Here is a 21,411-nt window from a genome sequence, read left to right on the forward strand (position 1 = left end):
ACAAACACACTGGATTCCCTCTTGGGGTGTATGCAGATATGGAAAAAGTGTTCCACGGACCTTTGGAAACTCCAGCCTTCTGCATGGATTAATATTACAGAGGCCCACTCTGTCTGCTCATGGCTGGGAACAACAGCTGTGGGTGTCTGTTAAACAGAAAACGCGACAAGGGAAAGGGCAGAGGTTGCCTGCCTGAAACCAATAGTCAAGCTCTGTACAAAGGATCAACATAAAACAAGAGAGACAAGAACAGAAATAACCAGGGACAAGGAAGTCTAAGAGAAATCTAGCAGAAGGGAATGAATGAAGAAACAGTACAATAGAAATGGGTAAACTAAAGGGGAGGACAGAGGAGTCAAGGAAGAGGACAGGGATCAAGAACAAGGGGTTGCAAACAAGGAAGAGAGCAAGGGAGCAGCAGCCAGGAAAGAGGGGAGCTATAAACAAGGAAGCAGGGCTGAAGTACCAAATGGTACAAGGTACAGAAAAACTGTAGTGGATTGCAGAGGACTGTAGTAGGCTAATAGGCAGAGAGTCCAGAGGAGCAGGACTGAGAGCTATAGTAGGCGGCAGACAGAGAGCCCAGAGGAGTAGGGCAGCAAGGAGCGAACCCAAAGGAACAGGGCGTAGGGGCAGAGAGACCCGAGAGTCGGGGCTGAAAGCAGAAGAGAGTAGCAGGCTGCAAGGCAGGGAGCCCAGCGGAGCAGAGCAGCAAGGAGCGAGCTCAGAGGAGCAGAGCTGCGAGGCAGGGAGCCCGGAAGGCTATGGTTGTAGGCAGCGGAGTGTAACAGGCTGCAAGGCAGGAAGCCCAGAGGAGCAGGGCTGTGAGGCAGGGAGCCCAAAAGGCTAGGGCTGTAGGCAGCAGGGTGTAGCAGGCTGCAAGGCAGGAAGCCCAGAGGAGCAGGGCTGTGAGGCAGGGAGCCCAAAAGGCTAGGGGTGTAGGCAGCAGGATGTAGCAGGCTGCAAGGCAGGAAGCCCAGCGGAGCAGTTCTGTGAGGCAGTGAGCCCAAAAGGCTAGGGCTGTAGGCAGCAGGGTGTAGCAGGCTGCAAGTCAGGAAGCCCAGAAAGAGAACTGGAACAAAAGCAGGAAAATGCAGCAGCAGGAACAGCATACAAATTCGAGGCAAAAAGGGGCTGGGAGGACTCTTGATGCAAGAGACTGAGCTCCTGCAGGCAGCTGCTTAAATACCGCCCTGCCCTGTACTGAGGCAGGCTAATGGGCAGCACCTGGAGCAGCACACCTGAATACAATCTGCCTCCTCCCTCTCTGGTCCTGAGATGGTGGAAGCAGCACTGATCCCTAGGACTTCTGGGGATTGTGGTTCCAATGTTGACGAATGGGAATGGCCAGGAATTGATAGCTGTAGCAAGGTGCATTGTGGTACATGTAGATAGTTGAGTTATATAAGAAGGCACCAAAGTCACGCAAATGGGAATTAAGTACCAAAGTGTGAATAGGGGTTGTTCCAAGAGTATTCTGAAGATAAATGAATAACAAATAGTCCATGATGGTTGCCAATGTGTGCGCCCATGGCGCAGGCATGACAAAAACAAAATCACTCACAGCGCACGAATGGTGGAACATGCTGGTGAACGGAACAAACGTCAGCCTAACCTTGGCAGCCATGACATTTTTGGAAATAATCCTGAACAATGACCTAATCACGGGGAAAAATTAACACTACTAAGGAAATGAACACTCCTGTCATATGTATGGAAGGAAGATAAACTCATCAAGGTGTTACCTCTACAAATGCTAGGCACCCCTCAATGTATACTCGATCACTCACATTGGATAAAATCCAGATAAACGTTTGATGAATGTTTTGTATTGAAAAGGTTTTTTTAAATCATAATTAAGAAGAAAATTATAATTAGAAAGAATGGGGCCATCACTTTTAGAAAAAGACTTGTTTATTGAATTGTAACCAGAAGCGCTGTACACATGTAGAGTGCAATGTTGCTGCACAGAAGCACTCCTTATTGGCAGTGGCAGCAGCAAACTGAGACTCAAACTGAGATTGCTGCAAGAACAGTGGCAGCAAACAGACTCAAACTGAGATTGCTGCAAGAACAGATCGCACACTTTTGATAGTTCCAATCCGGGAACATCAGTCCAGAGTCTATGGCACCCTTGTTGTTTTCGGGGAGAGAAAAATATGGGGATTAAACAACCAGAGATTTTCATGTGTACTTGACCCAGGCTACACTGGTCACTGTACACGTGCCCAACTGGACTGTCTACAACACATACAGCATGAGCCAACCAAGTGCTGTATGGTCCTACTGCAGTGGACTCTATTCAAAAGGATGTGATGGAAGACGAACACTGTGGGAATGCCACCTCACTGCCAAGTCTAGAGGAACACCAAAGGGCAGAGAAGGTTTGAACTTTTTTCATATGAGTCAATTTAAATTACTCAATATATGAGACCCCTTCCACAACAACACCAGATAGATGGTTAATACATAAACAACATAAGGTGTCACTCTCCCCCTCCCCAAACTGTCAGCATCGCTAAAATCCACAATAATGCAACAAGGAGCAATTTAAACTCAAACCTCATACTTTCCAGAAGCTATCGTAGAAAGGCAATATCTGCTACCTAATGTTTTGCTTAATTTACAAGCCTGAAAATGCAAAAAAACAAAGAAAACACGGACTCCCTCAGTTCTCACATACACACTGTTTCTTACTTGCCAAGAGTTGATTACAATTCACCAATGACTAGAGATGAAGCCTGTTTACATACCAAAAGAGATCACTGAATATTCCAAAATCTTACTCTGCCAGGCAGGTGTAGAATGGGACTCGTGTGATGTCCCACTATTAGTGGGATCAACTGGTACACTCGAAAACCTCCAGCATCCGCAGTCCTCATCCACTCCGACATCTGTGTGTGACAGGTTACCTGTGCGGTTACGCTATGCTAGGTCATGCCAACTAACACCAAGTTGCTTGGATAAGTTATGCTAGCTGGTTTGTTATACATGGGCAGTTAGGACATGTTCTGCTACGCAAAAACACGTCATTATGGTATGTCGCTATATCTAAGCCCAGTTTGTTTTTCAAGGAAAGAGAACCAAAGTGTAACGGTCCCCCATAGCCGTTCAATCCTGATGATACGATAATCAGGGAAACTTCTAATAAGGACAGAACTTCCACGTGGACACCACCGTCAAGTCAGATGAGATTTTAAATGCAGCTGCAAGACGGTATATACAACGCCACAAAAAACACAAACGCACAAATAATGCACTCAAAGCAAAACGGCGTTAAGCAAAATGGCCCTGCTGCCCACCAGCTACGTGCCAAATACATGAAAATGGGTACCGATTTGCAGCCACATTTGCAGTTTCGTTCTGCAACGAGGGCCAATACTTCCCCTAGTTCTACTTTTGTCTTCTCAGCATACTTCAAACCAGGTTGCAAAATGTGCACTTGCAACTAGCTAGTGATAGTCGACTCTTTGCGCGTAAGAAACGGTGTTCATGTATCGAATGGAGGTGGGGGGCGTCTTATTATGCCTGGCTAGCAGCTCACAAGTTGAATGTGTGTACTCCCTCCTTGAAAGCAGGTCAACTCTGCAGTGTTTAGGACAGGCTCTCCCTACAGGTAGCTGCGAAGGACAGGATCTCGCTACAGCTAGCTGCGAGTGCCTTGGCGGAGATTCAGGATTAACAATGCTACCACCCTTTAATGCAAATGTCTCTCACTGCGGCTCAGTGAGCGACTTAGGAGGACTAGGATGCACAGATGGCCTCTCTTCTGCGCCCTTTTAAAAGATGCCTAGTTCTTGCATCCTTAGAGAATACAATCGCCTCCTGCTCTTGATTTAGGGTGGCATCCCAGGACACAGCTCTGTGGCATCCTGCTGCCCTCAAATGTTGACCAACTCCAAAGATAGACCGTCCACAGAAAACACATCTGGACCCCTCCTCATGCTAACGTTTATATGGATATCAGCTGAACAAGTAACCACTATGTTCGTTTGCACAAGTGCCAACCAAGTCACTAATAACTGGGCTAGCCAAAACACAATATATTGCAAAGTGCACACTGAAATGTTTGTTTTAACACTAAGATTAAAGTGTCAAGTGTTCTCCGATTCTGGCAGTACTTTTATCATGAAATGCACCATGCATATCATGTAATGGCATGGATGTCAGATCACCTACCAAATATCCCAGATGCACATACAGGGAGTTTTCAACACTTCAAAGCCATACCAATGACAGATCATGCACTCTAAAATGCCCCATAATTACAACTGTAAACCTCTGATAATTGTGGGGAGTGGGATATTGCCCTCACCCCTAATCTTGTAGACTAGATACACAACACTCCAAAGCGGTGGTGAGAAGGAGGTAATGTGCATGTTTGTCCTACGTTGTTACGCACATCAGCAGGACTGGAGAATGCATGGCAGTGGTGGTCTTGGATTGGGCCCACGGTGCCGACACAGGGACCTCTCCTCGACACAGCGCAAATACACCCCAGAATCCTGAGGATATCCACCCAAGCAGTGTATTGGCAAACATTAGCAAATATTTGTGAATCCCGTCTACCCATGTCGCTATTATCCCTAAAAAAATTAATTGCATCCTCGTGCTCCCTGGTACAGACCCCTCCCCCTTTTCCTTTGTCTAGCAGCGTCATCATGCCACCCAGGCCAGACACCCCTGCTGTCTTAGCTTTCATTCTCCCTCCGCTTCAATCTTCCCATTAATTCTTGGATCCTGCTATCATACAAGGAAGCAGACTAAGTAAAGTGTGACGTAATTGTGTTCTCCTTACGACCTCCGTCTGACCTATTGCCCCTCGTCTTATTTGCGGCCCTGCCTGGGAGCGAGCCTGGCAGTATTCATCCTGACCTTTCAGCCGACCCCTCTCTACTCTGTGATTTTATCAACCACACGTGTGGTGTTCTCTTGAGGAAGGTCTGTCATGTCTACAACCCTTTGCTGGCTCCTAGTGCTGCATTTATTTGTTTACATGTATAGCAGCGCACAAGGTCCTGGGGCATCTAGGCGCTAGTTACAGTACAAGTGTGCTAGCAGAGTCCATAATGTTCAGGACCAAGCATATATAGTTGCGTCATGAGGGTAGATTAAGAGTGCACAGTCCCGTAGAGCCTCACGTCATGGTGCGTGGGCTAGATCGGTGTGCAAATAGGCATAATAGCATTTGTGTAAATGGAAAATTCAATAGAGCCTCACATTCTGATAGGAGGGAACCCGGAGAAGACTAGCTGGTTAATCTCAGAAAACGTACAATGCTGCTCCTGTAGACATGTGCAATGGACTCAGAATGACTTCTGATAAATGTGGCTTGGAACTAAATCACTCCAGCCCCTTTAGACAATAGTGCCACACTCAGCTCTTAATCACCATAAATGAAAGTATAAAAGTGACATTTTAGAGTAGGGGAGTAACTGAGCAGGCCCCGTTAAACTCAATCATAAGTATCCAAAGCAGTAGGTGCTTCCTCAATATACCAGGTGATCATCACCATCTGTCGTGAACCAAGACTGAAATACGGAGCTTCTACCAGGCATGATTAAAAAGCAGTCTGTCCAAGGTGATAGTTTGGCACAAAACTTGGATGGACAATTTTGCGTGTCTCAAGAAAGGACTTGGCTCAGTGCCTGTGCTTGTCAAACACAGTCCCATACTGTTCCTAACAACCAAACAGATGCTTCCGGCATGTGTGGGTGTGGAATGTGCTCCGTCATGTGATGGCACATGTGTAAAACCATACAGTGTTCCCAAGATATGAAGGATTGTGGTGCAAAAGGGAGGCAAGCCATCCCACGAGGAAGTTGCCCTCAAGGAAATCCAGCCATTCCTCTGGAGGACAGAATTCAGCCCGACCGTAGCCAGTGAAGCAGAAACATACATAACTAAGTTGAAGAGTGAAGAGCTCCAACGGTGATCAAGCCTCGACTTTCTTTAAAAATTACTACCAGACCTGCAGTTCAAGTAACTTATGTGTCTACTTGAACTAAGAGAAACAAGCTCGACCCATGAACTGGATTGAATACAATTCTTTTTATTTAAAAAAAAGTGAAGAAATATTACCAGTACAATGTTCCCAAATGCGCCCGTCACGTCAGAATACATGTATGTTCCCAATAGATGGGACGTGCATGGGAGCTGGGCTGAGCACGGGCCTCCATGGTAGGCACTTTAGAATGGCGCTAGGGGGGGCCTGGCTAGGCAGCGCGCATGGAAGATGTGCCTGCTGTGGGCTCCGCCAAAGGAAGCAGCAAACCGCGTTATTTCAGCTCAGACTGACGGGATTCCTGGCTGAACCTGAGGCGGATCCCCGGTCAGCATTTCCAGCCAACATCGGAGCGCAACACTCCCGGAACTCGCCGAACTTCTCTCGATCCCCCCCCCCCCGGGATATGGCGGTTCGCGTCTTTTCCCGCGGGGGCCTCCTGAGACCGGGGGCACTGAAGGCAGCGCAACGGCCCCGCGACCATAAGTGAAGCGAGCCTGCGGTGTGGAGAAGAGCGGGTACGGCAGGAGCGGGGCGGGTGTCAGTCCTGAGAGCGGGGGAATGACCTGCACATCGGGCCCGGGGGAAGGGAGCGCCATCGGGAGGGCTGCTGGCCTGGGGCACTGAGACCGATCGCTGGACGCTGGACTCGGGGGGCTCTGCTGGAGGCCTGGAGCCTGCAAACGGGGAGGCCCCTCCCTGCCGTGGAGGGCTGGAGACGTTGCGGCTCCACCTCCCGCCTGACTGCAACCCTGAGGGATCGGTGAGCTGCATCTAGGCGCTCCGGGATGGGGGGGGGGGGGGGGAGGCGAGTGGAGCGCGCCTGGGTCTATGCCGCGCTTCCGGGCTCCAGTAAGTGGTATATCTCTGTGCTTGGGCCTTGAGCGCCACCCCATTCCCTTACAAAGATCCTTAGGGACTGGAGAAAATCCACCCGCTGCGCCTGGGGAGAGCAAGGTTGGATTGAAACATGAGCGGAGGACCCGGACTCAGCCCTGCCACTTAAGCTTCCATAGACCTTCTTTGGAATTATCAGGCCCCGGAATACTTTCAACTTCCCATAATCCTCTCCATTTATGGTACATCACAGTCCGGTGACCTGAGCCCCTGAGCCCAAAGCCATAGGAAAGAAAAAGGCTCAGGACATAAAAGCCTTCCTAACACCCCAGGTGACACCCGCTCCCCAGAGCCATATATTGACAGTGGATATTCACTCGCCCCCTGCCATAGACACTCCCCTGGAAATGGCATTCTCCAGAACGGACTTTGAGGACCTACTAAAAGCCTTCAAGCAAGAGATTACCCAGGAATGAAGGCAGAAATCACTACCTCGAAAGACTCTTTAGCTAGATCTTTGGCTGAATTAACTACTCACCTTGGAGGTCTTGAAGAGAGGGTCAATGACCTAGAAAACGTAACATGCGAGCAAACACACGATACTGAAGTCCTCATGGAGCGGGTCCGGACGATTGAAGAACACCTGGAGGACATCTGGGTTAAACAGGCGGACCTTGAAAATAGGTCCAGACGCAATAACATACGCCTTCGCGGGATACCACGGCAGGTTTCGGATCAAGACCTGGCCAATTATGTAAGCGAACTGTTCCGGAGTCTACTGAGCCTATCCCCCACAGAAGCTCTGATCCTGGATAGGATGCACCGTGTTTACTCATCGGCTCAGCAGAGGAGAAAGCTTCTTCCGAATGTCCTCACCAGGGTTCATTTTTTCCACCAATAAGGAAATCATGACCGCGGCCAGGAAAGCAGAAGCATTGCAATTCCAAGGAGCATCCATTCAGCTGTTTCAGGATCTCTCTCCATACACCTTAGCTTGCCGGCGCCGGCTAGAGGGTGACTGCATGGTTACAGGCCCGGAAGATCCGCTACCGCTGGGGTGTCCCTTGTAAGCTGCTGTTTGATTGCCACAACCAATACTATGCGATCTCCTCTGAGGCTGAGGCGAGAGATCTAATAGCGGAGGACACCACTGATTCCAGGTCGACCCAGGATATCCGGATGGAGGTAGATCACGACTTTCATCCAACTCCAAAAGACAAGATAAGAAGGCCCTGAGGTTGGTGGCAAGTGGGCGGATCCGCCCTTAGTGAGAGGGAGGTTGTAGATCACAACCACGCACGCTCCTCGCCGAATGACCCAAGAGACCATCAGGAGCAGACTGACACTTTGATGACTGGCGGAACACCTAAATAAAGAGGATGCATACTCTGTTAATCGTGAACTGTCTCTCCTGGGATATGACATACGAGGGACGATGGCCCGGCCATGGGGAACTGTATCGATGGAGTCTCGGGAGAACTTAAGCAAACTTGCCGAGGGACCTTCACGAGCAGAAGCTCACTGGTGGGCCTGTCATTGAGTGGACGGGGTCACTCGCTGGAGGTGTTTCTGGGATACCAACCGCATAGATCCCGGAATGGTTTTTGGATATTCCTGTTGCATTAGTTGCTCACAAGGCATATCTCCCGAAAGGGAACTGAATGGTTTGCAAAAGTTGAATTCAGATTCTGATTTGGGGCGCCTAAGTCGGATTGCGCCCAATGTTGCTGTTGGTTTGTTGTGGTCGAAATTGGTACTGGGGCTATCAGAAGCTCCCTATATTTTGTATTTTTTTTTTGGTTCATTATGTCTTGATTTTATCTGTTTTTGGCTGGTCATTTTGTCAAAAAGTCCTCACCATGGTCTCAACCCTCTTTGGTCGGTCTTGGTTCAATGTCATATTCCTATTCCCCAGGGAGGAGGATCCCACTTATCCACACAACTCTTTCCCGGTCTGACAGCTGTGGAACGGGGGGCTCCGGGCAGGGAGGGGAAGGGGTTGGATAGCGTATCGGGGGGACTGAATGTTTCCGGAATGGCGACACCAGAGTTTACATTTATCACCCTTAACGTACCGCGGTTGAACTCCCCCTAAAACGCAACGCATTGCTACATATATTAGCGTCATTGGACTCAGCATTACTATTCCTTCAAGAAACTCACCTCCAACCTGCGGATGAATTCCACCTTAACAATAGACTTTATCCAACTAAATATTTAGCTTCTAGTGGCACGAAGAAACGTGGGGTCACCATCCTGGTGCGTAAGGGCATCCCCCTAAAAACATTGAAGATAATACTTGACAGGGAGGGAAGATTCCTGCTGATAGTAGATATGCTGTGGGGGCGGAAAATGACCCCGATTTCGTTGTACGCCCCAAACACTAAGCAAGATGTATTTCTAGCCTATCTCTCAGACACTGTAGAGCAACATGCTGAGGGCGAGATAGTTCTAGGCAGAGACTTTAACGCAGTGGTCAACCCCCTCCTTGATAAGACGCTTCCCCCAACTGCAAACGATAAGAAAAACTTCTTAGCTCTTACCACCCTGCTGCGAGAACACTTATCGAAGCATGGAGATTCCTACATCCGGAAGAGCTAAACTATACATACTTCTCACCGGTCCATAGAGGATTCTCCAGATTGGACATGTTGCTCCTCTATGACACCCTTATTCCACTGACAACAGATGTGGAGATCCTCCCGGAAGCCCTTTCAGATCACGCCCCAGTCCGCTTATCACTAATTCCTCCCCAAGCAACTCCCCCCCATAGACCACCTTGGCGATTAAACGACCTCTGATTGGAGGATGAGACAATCTGCGCCCATGTAGCTGAAACTATTATACATTACTTTCGGGCGAACGACACAGGGGACACGAAGCTTGGGGTAGTCTGGGATGCTGCAAAGGCGGTCATCAGAGGTCACCTGATAGAACAAGCGACACAGAAAGGGAGGGCCAGGAAAATCTTGCAGGCCCAGCTGGAGGGAGAGGTTCGGAGGTGTGAAGTAATACACAAGAGCAAGAACTCGCGCCGGTCCCTGAGAGACCTGCGCATAGCAAAAAAGGCTTTAGAGGCGCACCATACATCTAGAGCCGCACATTACATGTTGCAAGTAAAACAATATTTTTTTACACGAAAGGGAACAAGGGTAACAGGCTATTGGCAGCAAAACTCAAAAAGCAGTCAACACGGAACAGGATAGACTCCCTGCGCGATCACTTGAGCAGATCTATTTCCTCTGAGGAGGGGAAACTCTGCTTCGTGGAGGCCTTCTTTAGAGAACAATTGGTTTCCCATGTCGGTTACCCACAATCCGCCAGGCAATTTATAAATGACGCGCGGGTCACCCAAATCCCACAAATCTAAAGCGCCACATTAGAAGATCCCATTACGGCCTAAGAAGTCGAGGACACAATTAAGGCCCTTCTCACTGGCAAGGCCCCAGGCCCTGTTGGGTTAACCAATAAGTTTTATAAAACCTTTCAAGCTGAATAACACCCCACCTTACAAAGCTGTTTAACTCCCTGTGGGAGGAGGGAACTGCTACGCAGACGATGGCAGAATCCTCCACCACCTTAATTTTAAAACCGTGAAAAGACCCGGCAGAATGCGCATCTTATCGCCCTATAGCGCTCCTCAACTCCGATGCAAAGATATATAGCAAAATTATTGCCCGCCGGCTGGGGGATATGCCGCCACTTGTTATAGATCGGGATCAGACGAGATTTATTCAGGGCCGTTCGATAATATTCACCGAGCAATAAACCCGATATCCTTAGCTCCTTCAATTCCGGGGACCCTCCCTCTCCTCTCTTTAGATGCCCACAGGGCATTTGATAGTATGTCCTGGGAATATTTGCATCTAGTTCTGAAAGGTTTTGGCTTTGGCCCTAAATTCTCGAGGCCAATACTGTCAAAACTTCCAAATCCCATCGATGCGCGTGCGTATCAACGTGCAATGGTCTGCCCAGATACCCTTACGCAGGAGCACCAGGCAGGGATGCCCTCTATCGCCGTTAGTCTTCGCATTGGCGATGGAGCCTCTGGCTCAGCACATACACCTTCACCCGGAGATCAAGGGATTTGAGCACAAGGGAAAATGCATAAAGTCGTGTTATACACGGATGACGTGCTCTGCTTCCTTAGAGACGCTCAAAGCTCCTTACCCACTCTAGTAGACTCTCTTGCCCAGTTCGCTGTGGTCTCTGGGTTCACAATACATTTCAGGAAATCCATGGGAATGGGGCTGACGGAATCTCAGGCCACTTTGGCAGCTCTCTAGACTTCATACCTATTTCAGTGGAATTCCAATTATATTACTTACCTGGGTGTGCGTTTAACTCAGGCTTACGAGGGCCTGCAGAAGGCCAACATTCACAATCTATTCAAAGAAGCCAAGGACTCTCTGCACAGATGGACAGCGCAAGAGATATCCTGGCTCGGGTGTATTTACGCAGTCAAAATGACCTCCCGAAGCTTCTATACACCTTCCATGCCCTCCCAATAATAATCCCAGAACGTGAACTCCTTGAACTTCAAAAAGAAGTTGGCAGGTTCATATGGCAAGGGAAACAACCGAGGCTCCCGCGCAAACTTCTTATGAGGGAGAAAGCATCGGGAAGCCTAGGTGTCCCTTCTATTTCGATATACTTTAGAGCTGCTCAGGTGGCAGGGTTGTTGGGATGGTCGGGTCGCCTGAGAATTGGCCTAAATGGTGTGAAATTGAACAAGCTGAATCCGCCACCCCCTTGCACTTTCTCCCATTCTTCCCAAAAGAAGTGCGTACTCGCCAAATCGCCCTGCTCCCAAACACGAAAAACACACTTCATTGCTGGGGAAAAGCTTGCGCACAACGAGGCCTCCCGGCCGGTCTGGGCCCCCTATCGCCTATCACTCAAAACCCAGCCTTCACCCCGAGCCTCCAACCTAATGCTTATCACATCTGGTCAGAGGGGGAACCCCTAAGGTTACGGGGTCTCTATGAAAACTCTACGCCTCTGACCTTTGAGCAATGCAAGTCGAAATTTGGGTTCCACGAAACATAGAAGTTCAGATACTTACAATTGCGCCATTGGATCACACACCCGACCGTATAACAAGCAGCTAATAGACCCCCGACAGGGATAGAATTGACAGTGTTAGAGGGCCAGCAGACCCATAGAATAGCTACCTACTACCGCCTTTTGGAAAAGGCCCAGATGGAAGAGAAATTACCATACATGCTAGACTAGGAAAGGGAATTGGGGATTACGGTCCCCCATGACTCGTGGCAGAAGATTTGGAGTAGGGCCCACAAAACTTCACGGTGCACCGCAGTTAGGGAGGGCGCTCTTAAACTATGCTACCGCTGGTACCTTTCTCCGCATAGACCGCAATGAACCCAGAGATTCCAGACACATGTTGGTATGGTTGTGGGGAAAGGGGGGATTTAAGCCACATGTGGTGGCATTGCCCAACTATACAAACATTTTGGCTGGAGATACGATCCAAAATCAAAGACATTTGAAACACATTACTTCCTACGGACCCGCAAATTCTGCTATTGGGAGACGCTCCTGAAGATGGCTCGTATCCAAGGTCGGGCCCCAGGGCCGAACTGGTTTCCCATCTTCTCATGACTGCTAGGCTCAAACGAGCCCGATTTTGGAAAGAGGTGGAGGGCCCACACACAGCTTAATGGTGGGTAAAAATTTAGGAACTACTTGCCATGGAAAAACTGACAGCCATGATTGATAAAAAGCTCCCTAAGTTTATAAAATACGTGGGGGCCTTTCCTGGAATATGTGGCAGAGAAAGAGCATATGTTCTTCCAACCAAAACTGGTAGAATTTCTGCTGAACCCATGACGATCACCAGAGGTTGTATGAAATGTATGTTTTCAATAAGCACAGAAGACATTATGTGCCTTGCCTCTTTTTTTTCTCTCCTTTCCCTCCTCTTCTCTGCCCTTTCCCCTCCATTGTCCTGGAACAGTATGTAGACTTACCGCTAATTGATTTTCTTTAAACGCTACTATTACTGTAGGATTTTGTTTACCCTATCACTACTGAGATATTCTTATATATCTCTAGCAACATCGCCTTGACAACGACCCAGGGGGTCGAAACACGTGTCGGCTGATTATTCTATGAGTACAATAAATTCCAAGACGTATTGCAGATACCAGATTTACTGTGGATTTATATTGGAACAATTTAGTATTTTCCTAATATTTAAGACTTGCCCGTTGAATGTACCTTCTTCTAGTCATATACTTCATCGTTTTGGTGCTTACTAGGGGGTACCAATTGAAGAGTTTCAACGCAGCATTTCTTATCACCTGTACCATATTAGCAATTGTACTCTGTGGCAGTCTTAACTAGCGCACTGTTACAACGATCCCCAGGACTTACTTACAGAGAACCTAGAACTACTATGGAAACCCAAGGAGGATAGGCCTCATAATCATGTACTGTAGCAGGATAATGGCCGTGGTAGCAGACTCCTGGGATGAGATAATCAAGAGAGCTCAAATCACCACTTTTCCGTCTCCACTTACAACAATTTTTGGAAACCCGCAATTATCTCAGGGGATGAGCGGGAAGGGGCTTCAGTGGCGGGAGGGAGGGTGCCACAAAATCCGGAACATGTTCGAGGGCACAGAAATCAAATCCCTCACCCAATGTAAGGCGGATTTTGGGGTGGGAGAAGAGGAGAGGTTCAGACATACTCAAATAAGACACTGGTTATTATAGCCGCCTATGAAGGAAGCAGCAATGCGAATCCTATTCCCATTCGAGAAATACTTACTGACGGAGTCAGGAGATAGACATGCTTTGGGGGCAATTTACAAGTACACCAAACAGGGGGAGGTTCTCGGGGAAAGGAGATACATGGCGAGTTGGGAAGGGGCAACAAGCCAACTAATAGAAGAGACAGATTGGAAAGGATTGTGGGCCAATACTTCAAAACTCACGAGGTCCCTTCAAATCCAGGAAATATGGGTAAAGAACTCATGCTACAATGGCACCTAACACCGGTAAAAATACACAAATGTTACCCCACAGTGCCCAATCTATATGCTGGAGGGAATGTGAAATGGAGAGATCCTGGGCCCATATATGGTGTGTGTCATGAATAGGTAGGTTACTGGAATATGGTTAAGGCAGAAACTCACCTGGACCATAAAAAGGATAGTTTGTTTGTGACCAGTTACTTTGTGGATGCGATCTCTTCCCATCAGTAGTCCAAATGACGTACTCAGATGAAGACAGTCTAGCTTGAATTAAGTGTGGAATTGTGCAGCGCTGGAATGGGTATCTTACTCTCTACAAGAAGATCACCAAGGATATTTGGCTGATTGGTTTCTGGTGTTGGGCTTCCTACAGATCGGAGCCAGGTGGACCTGGTGCCCGAGGAGGATAAGACTATTGTAAACACTGTTGGACATAAAAAGAAGGAACCTCATCACTAAATTGGGGCCCAAGACACAAAGGTGGAGGATGTTATGGATTGAAGGGGGCAGGGACTAACGAAGGATAAAAAAAACTAAAGGTGTGAGGGGGAGTGTAAGGGGAGTTGCGTTTTTGTTGACATTTTTGGAAAATGTCAAAAGTTACATGTGAAAAAAAAAAAAAAATTATATATATATATATATCAGAATAGCGCTGCCCTCTCAGCACACCCCAAAAGTCTTCTAGCCTAAGGGATGGCCATCCAGGGGCAAACTTTCAAAACCCTCCCTTTGTTTTCTGAAGCTGCCATTTGATTACATTACACTAATTGGCAGATACTCAAAAGAGGGCCTACAAATCCTCACAAGACACTTAGCAGGAGATGTATTATTAGTTTTATCAGAAGCTACGGCAAACAACCAATTAAGTGCACTCTCTAGGTCGAGAACAATGAAACGGTCACTCGACCCTCCTCAAAAAGTACTCAACAATGCTAGAGTTCCAGTGAATTTCACGAGACCTGCAGATGAACATGAACCATCAAAAACAAATGGAAGGGCTGCATTGAGCGACAGTGGCACACCATCGTTGACAGACATACGCATTCTGAAGCCTCTTCATGGTCTGCAACGTATTGTCAGCAATAGAGGGATGTGTGCTATTACACAATTAGGGATCTATGTGATTACTGTGACCCCCAGAAGTCCGAGGCCCAAAAACGCAGACTTATTTCCCTCAACCGCCTTTACACCACGTATATATGCAGGGGGGGGGGGACCACCCCCTCAGATGCCACCCCATACTTCTATACATGTGTGGGGGGTAAAGGATATAATACATGTGGTGTAAGGGGGGGATCTAAAAAACAGTCTGCATTTTCGGCAGTCGGAATTCTGAGGAGACATTTTGATATATTTCCCACAATTTGTGCACTACGATACCAAAGTCTCACCAAAAGAGTAAATCTCCTGGCCCACACAGGACACCAGAATACAGCAAGTTCAAGTTCAAATTCCAGGCCATGAAAGAAATGTTGGTGCCCAGGAACAGAGACTATGGGGAATGTGATGCGACAATACCTTATAGGCCTGGCTACATGAATGCCAGATATGTCCATGCCCCATTATTGCAGCAGTAAGGGCCAACTCTCCATGGCAAAAAGTGTGCATGGGCTTCTGCAAACTACTGAGTTAGCAATACCCCTGTGTTTTGTTCAGCAATTACAACAGATATCAGGAGGTTTAAATAGCAGCTGACTTGGCGCTACCAAAATTAGGAAAGGTGTTAGCTGTGCATGGGTGACCTGGGGAGTTCAAGCCACACAAAGGGACTACTTTTCAAGGCCCAAAGCTTAAAATATTCTTGGTAGGAAAGTGAGGGGGGAGCGGGCAGGATGAAAAATCAGACACAATCGACTTATTCTGTCCTGGCCAGAAGCAAATGGCGACTCAAAACGCTCCATGTACACACTGGTGAGCAATTAGAGTAAACTTAGAGTTATTTCTTTACAAGTCCTTTTAGGAATACCCCTAAAACTTCCACCAGGTCGACTCCATCACAGACATTAATTAGTTGCTGAACATTCCCACTCATCCATCATGCCACACAGGCGTGATTCAAGGAAGGGTTGCTGGCCAGAGCTACCTTGCCACCCACCATGAAAGTAAAGAGCCTGTGTGGCATATCTTCTGTGAGGTTGGGTACATTGTGCTAGTCAAAAGTTGCAAACCCACAAAAACTCAGTCTGCCTTTAAGACCACTTCCGCTAACAGGGAAACCAGCAGCACATTGGTCACCATAACACGGCTAAACATCAGTTACTAGAAACACTTCTCAATTCAGAAAAAGAAGACAACTGGAATCCTTCAAAACAACAGGAACAACAGGCCAAGGGAGAGAGGGTGATGAAGAGAAAACATCTGAAATGTGTATCAAGTTTCAAAAGCGTAGTGTTCCGATCAGGAATATCTCACAATGCAAAATAGATCAGAGCAGACCAGTGTACGGGTGTTTTACCTAAGATAAGTCTTAGTAGTTTGGGATCCAAGTAGGTACCTAACTAGTAGCTTTAACTTGATATTTGCACTGCTGCAGAGGTTTGTGGGTAATTGGGAGGAGACATACAAAATCTCAAGGATAAGACCAGACATGGTTCCAAAACCACAAGACAGCCTTACCGGCGGTCCAAGTCCTAGGACATTGTTCTCTATGCCAATAAAAGCTTCTGCTGGGATAGTGCTAGCCTGGGTGGTGTCCAAAAAGTACACCCTAGCCAGGGCTTCCTGACCTCAGTTCAAACTCTAAATGCAAAGAAAATATTTGAGGCAACAATACCTTTCACGCAGTAGAAGCCTCATGTTTAGAAACATCATTTTCAGACATTTGTAGTTTAGATTGTTTTCATATAATACTCTGAAGGGATCATTTATGGTTTGATTTTTGCAATATATTGTATTAACGTCAACATTAAAATGTTTACTTAAAACTTCTACAGAAGAATCATGGATTTCCTTGAAAAGAACTAAGTGACTGGAACCAGCATTCATCCATGTTTAATTGATTTCATTGTCATATTTCAGGATTTGTATTTGTCATTGTTTTGTTGCAGATCAATTATATTAGGATTTACCTGTAGAAGAGAATTTGCTCCCTTTCATAGCAGTTACGTAAACTCGACTGAGTATGTTAGAACACAAACGGCCACACATCTCTCCAAGGTTCCCTTAGGTACTTGCAATTCTTCAGCAGTGCCAGACATACTTTAGTCTCCACTAGCAAACATTATGTTGCAAGTTGTTAGAGCTTACGCCTCGATTGCTTATCCCACTTAAGGAACTGTTGTCAATGACAGTCAGAGATGCTACGTTCAGTAGGTAATTCTAGTTTAATTTGCAGAGAGACGTGGCATGTGTGTGGGGACCCTGGACTAGCTTGGATCTACGTGAGAGCAGCAGTGCAGCTTACCAACATACATCTACCATGACACGTGATGAACGCGGGTATCATTGAAGACTGTACTACCCTCTTAAGGAGTCCTGATTTTTCTCCCATTTACACAAGTTGCACTAGCTTTCCTCCGTTGCGGTGCACTGCGACCCTCCTAAGCGGGTGAGCTTCATGCTCTGTCATCCACCCCACTTCTGGCCTGCCTGTCCTGAGCCACACCTATACAACACTACAGACTCCTGGCTCCAGCCCACCCCTTTCTTTCACATACCCCCTGACTCCATGTACCCAATTACCCATGCATCAATGCAACCCATCTCCCACTGAGCCTGGACATCCTCTGCCTCAAACTAGGACGCTCCATTCAATCCCCTCCCCTTCTTGAGGTGGGCCCCTGCCCCCCTCCTCTTAGGTGCATGACACCCACTCCCATGTTGCCCTGGGCCGCACAGCCCACACATGCTCTTTTATGTAAGCCTAACACTTCATTGCCCTGCAATGGCTCATTATTCCCACACAGCTCGCGAATGCCCCCTGTGGGCAGTGTGCAGGCCCCAGTGCACGCCCACGCCCCCGTGCAGTGGCAGGCCTGCAGCCTCCTCACCTTGTCCTTCTTGGTTTTGTTCGGCATGTCTCCCTTCTCCCGACCCCGCTGTCACTCTCGCGCACTCCGCGGTCTCGCGCTCGGTATGTCTCTCGGGCTGGATCGCGCACGCGCACTCCGCCTGCCCTCCTTGCTCTGTCCTACCAGCCGCGGGCACACTCCCGACCTCACGCTCCGCGCGCATGCGCCGGTCACGCGCACGCGGCTTCTGCGTCCCTGGGCCCTCCCACCTCGCGCCTGCGCACGCCACCCTCCTCGGAGAATGGAGGAAAAAAAAAGCGCAGACGGAAGGCAACCGAGGCCTGCCTAGCAACAATGCCCGCCCCCATCCGCACCCGCCACCCACGGGATCACCTGAGTGGTGGTTGGGGGGGCCTGCTGGAAGGGGATTGTCATCTGATTGGGCACTGAGTGTGTCAGGTTACTCGCTTCGGGCAACGATTGGACAGGACGGGCTTTCTGCGTCATTGTTGGTCGGAGGGACGATTGATTTTAAGGAGTTGCTTTGAAAGACAAAACGGGAGTTTGAAAAGTTTAACGCCGTTGGTGCTATCTTGTGGTGGTCGACATCTTGAGGATCAGCGTGGAGCGGTATCCGAAGGACACAACGCCGTGCCGGCAAAACTCCGAGCGAGGGATAGGGGTGTGTCACAGAGCGGGCTTGTTGGAGACTGACGAGGCTGTCGCAGTTGGAAAAGACGTCACGTGGTATTTTGTTTACATTTGGAATCGTTGGAGATACGGGTCGTTTTGTGCTTGACTGGAGCTAAACGTCTATGCTTAGCGCTATTCGTGGTATACTATACGCTGGGGCCTCCTGACTGAAAACCAAAAGCGGCCCTGGAAGTGTTTTTCAAGTGGCTCCATATGAACATGTACTGGAATCTTTGAAACACATCCTTCACTTCATCCCCCTCGCTCAAAGGGACCCATACTGCAGAGGCCCCAACGGGAAATCTCCAGAGTTCAAATGTGTGTTTTTGGGTAGGAAAGGTAAAGAGGGTTACTAGCGATGTATTACATTTTTATGGCACCCACTAGCCAAATGCGATATCTTAAGTCTCTCTGATAACTGGTGTGAGAGATTGAGGGGGGATTTGTAATAACAGATTTGCCCTGAACACGCATCTAAAACTTGATTGCTTGTCCATTGCTACTGCATAGAGAATCTTGGCTGGGGTCCTCTGTGCCTCTCTGCCATATAGAGAGCAGAAGTACAGACCCCCCCCCTCTCCAGTCTGTACACTGGTGGCAGCGGTGGGATACTAGTGGTTTTATGAATCAGTGTGTAACCATGCCACTTACAAAATATACACACTTTTTTAATTTGAGGTTTAGTGGTGTACTAGATAACTACATTACATGCATTGGCATCTATTGCAAATGGTAAATTGATTAGGATGAGCTTGGAGGCTCTCCAGAGTGCTTGTGAAGCCAGGGAGTTAGACTTTGAAGATAAGTCTAGGGCTGAGTTGATAGCTGCCCTGGTGGACTACCAGACCGATGGTGATGCTCTTGATGAGGGGGGGGATACAACCATTGAAGACCCTGTCCCAGGGGTTGTTATTGAATCTGTTTCCGGTGGTGCCAACGCTCCGGCTGCCTCTACTCCGAAACCCAGCATTGTTTCTTATGGGAATTCCTTGAACTTGAGTTATTTAGGCTGAAATTGGCCTTGGAATATTAAAAGTTGGAAACTGAAGGAGAACTTTAGGAGTTGGCGCAGCAAGTGATAATCAAAAATAGGGATCTTGAACTTAAAAACAAGCACACTGAATGTCAGAGAAACCTGCCAGAGTGGAGACTTCAGCTAAAACAGTTGAGGTCCCCTGCCACCAAGTTTATGAAGATTTGGTTGGTGTGTATGTGGAGGGTTCTGATATCCTCCAATGTAGTGAAGCGTTTGAGATGGCTTGTGGAATCCATGATGTTGATAAAAAAGAGATTGGGCAAAGTGTTTAAGTAGAGTGTCTCAGACTTGTTATGACTGTATTCTGAAACTGGGTGTGGAAGAAAGGGGTCAGTATGAATGCATGAAGTCTGCTTTGATCGCCAAGTGTGACAAGACACCTACCCAATACCTGTTTAAAAGGTTTAGGGATTATAAGAAAAGAGAGAATTTGTCTTGGGTTGACTAGGTGAGTGCTGCGCATACGAACATGATGGGGTGGATTGATGGATACAAGGTGAAAACCTTTGTTGAATTATGTTAAGACTCCCTGCCAATTACTACCAGCGTGGAGGGAGCACTGAACAATGAAACCGGAAGTCGCTGAAGAATTCCTCCACCTATTGTACCTCTCTGCAACAGACAGAAAGATCAAATAGTTGGAAGAGGAGACCCACACCTACCAGTCGCCAACTGGAGAAACAAGAAAATAATCAATACCACGAAAGATGTTTGGGAATAACCCACCCTCAATAGTGACAACAAACCAACCTGGTCTGTGGAACCCAGCAGGTTGTTCCAGGTGGGTGGGTATGGCTGTTCATGGTCCCCAAAATCTCTGATGACGAATCACCTAAGTAACCAAGTACAAGAACAAACTCTGAATGACTAGAACAACGTATGGTTACTAAAAATAGGGGGGGGGTACATACAGAGTCTTACCAGTATTGACAAGGTCAATCCCTGAAGTCTATATCCGGTAATTCACTGTCCTGTCCCGACCGCACAAGGGCACCTGATAGTTCCTTAAAGTACCTGGTCCAAAAATCCAAACGACCTACCCCGACCGCATGAGGACGCCTATGTAACAAACACAGCAAGCGTCTCTAGTCTTTTCTGTGATCTCCCACTTGTTTCTGTTTTGGAGTGAGATTGGATGAATCCACTGTGGGGTTGAAGTGAAGAATGTCAGTGGGAAAGCGGTCCTTGTTTACAGGTCGAAGAGTTAGCAGGCGCCAGCTGGTATTTTCAGCGTGTAGCTAAGATAGTCATTTATGTAGAAATGGGTCGGATATCTAGCTGGCAGCTGCAGGTATTTAAATCGTGAAGCAAAGGCAGTCTGTAATGCGGAAATGGGTCGGATATCTAGCAGGCAGCTGCAGGTATTTAAATCGTGAAGCAAAGGCAGTCCTTAATGTGGAAATGGGTCGGCAGGCTTACGTGGAGCAATCAGGATCATAGATTCAAGATGGGAGGGTTAAGCAAGAACAATCCAGGAAACGAGGCAAAGGTCAGAACACGTAATCAAGACAACAAAACGCGAGTCCAGAGCACTTCAATCAAAAGCATCGGGCTGCGCTCTTGGGGCTGGCTTTATTCACGCAATGTCGCGTGTACCGGTATCACGTGATTTCCTACCAGCGTTGCGATGTGTTGGGAATAGTTTGACACATCACCATGGCAATAGATAACGAGCTAGAAATGGAGCTCTCCGTTGCAAGGAATAGGAAGATGACAATCTTTTTTTAGGAGGCATTATATTCATTGTCTGCTAATATGCTGCAGGAGATGTCATACTGGTAGGTCCCTTAGCAGACCCTGCATTCAATTCCTGATGAATTGTCCCGCCTTTTTGTTTTTTTTTTTTTTAGCATTTTTCTGAAGTCTGATCACCAGAGCTGCATCAGTATGTTG

The 21,411-nt window shown here is 47.7% G+C and overlaps 1 protein-coding gene across 4 annotated transcripts in view; it reads right to left on the bottom strand.

Annotated features, from left to right (window-relative positions):
- PPP2R5D (protein phosphatase 2 regulatory subunit B'delta) overlaps positions 1–18,191 on the bottom strand; it is a 741,061-nt gene extending 722,870 nt beyond the window's left edge. For 3 of the 4 annotated variants that reach the window (XM_069608914.1, XM_069608915.1, XM_069608916.1), the window contains exon 1: positions 17,829–17,992. In XM_069608914.1, the coding sequence (XP_069465015.1) occupies positions 17,829–17,855 (27 nt within the window). In that variant the 5' untranslated portion in view covers positions 17,856–17,992. Of the gene's footprint in view, positions 1–17,828 lie in introns of all 4 variants that reach the window. The other variant, XM_069608913.1, reaches the window with a different exon arrangement.
- Between the last annotated feature and the right edge of the window lie 3,220 nt (positions 18,192–21,411).

This window comes from Ambystoma mexicanum, chromosome 4q (genome assembly GCF_040938575.1).
Source record: "Ambystoma mexicanum isolate Mex_15411 chromosome 4q, UKY_AmexF1_1, whole genome shotgun sequence".
Classification (NCBI taxonomy): Eukaryota; Metazoa; Chordata; class Amphibia; order Caudata; family Ambystomatidae; genus Ambystoma; species Ambystoma mexicanum.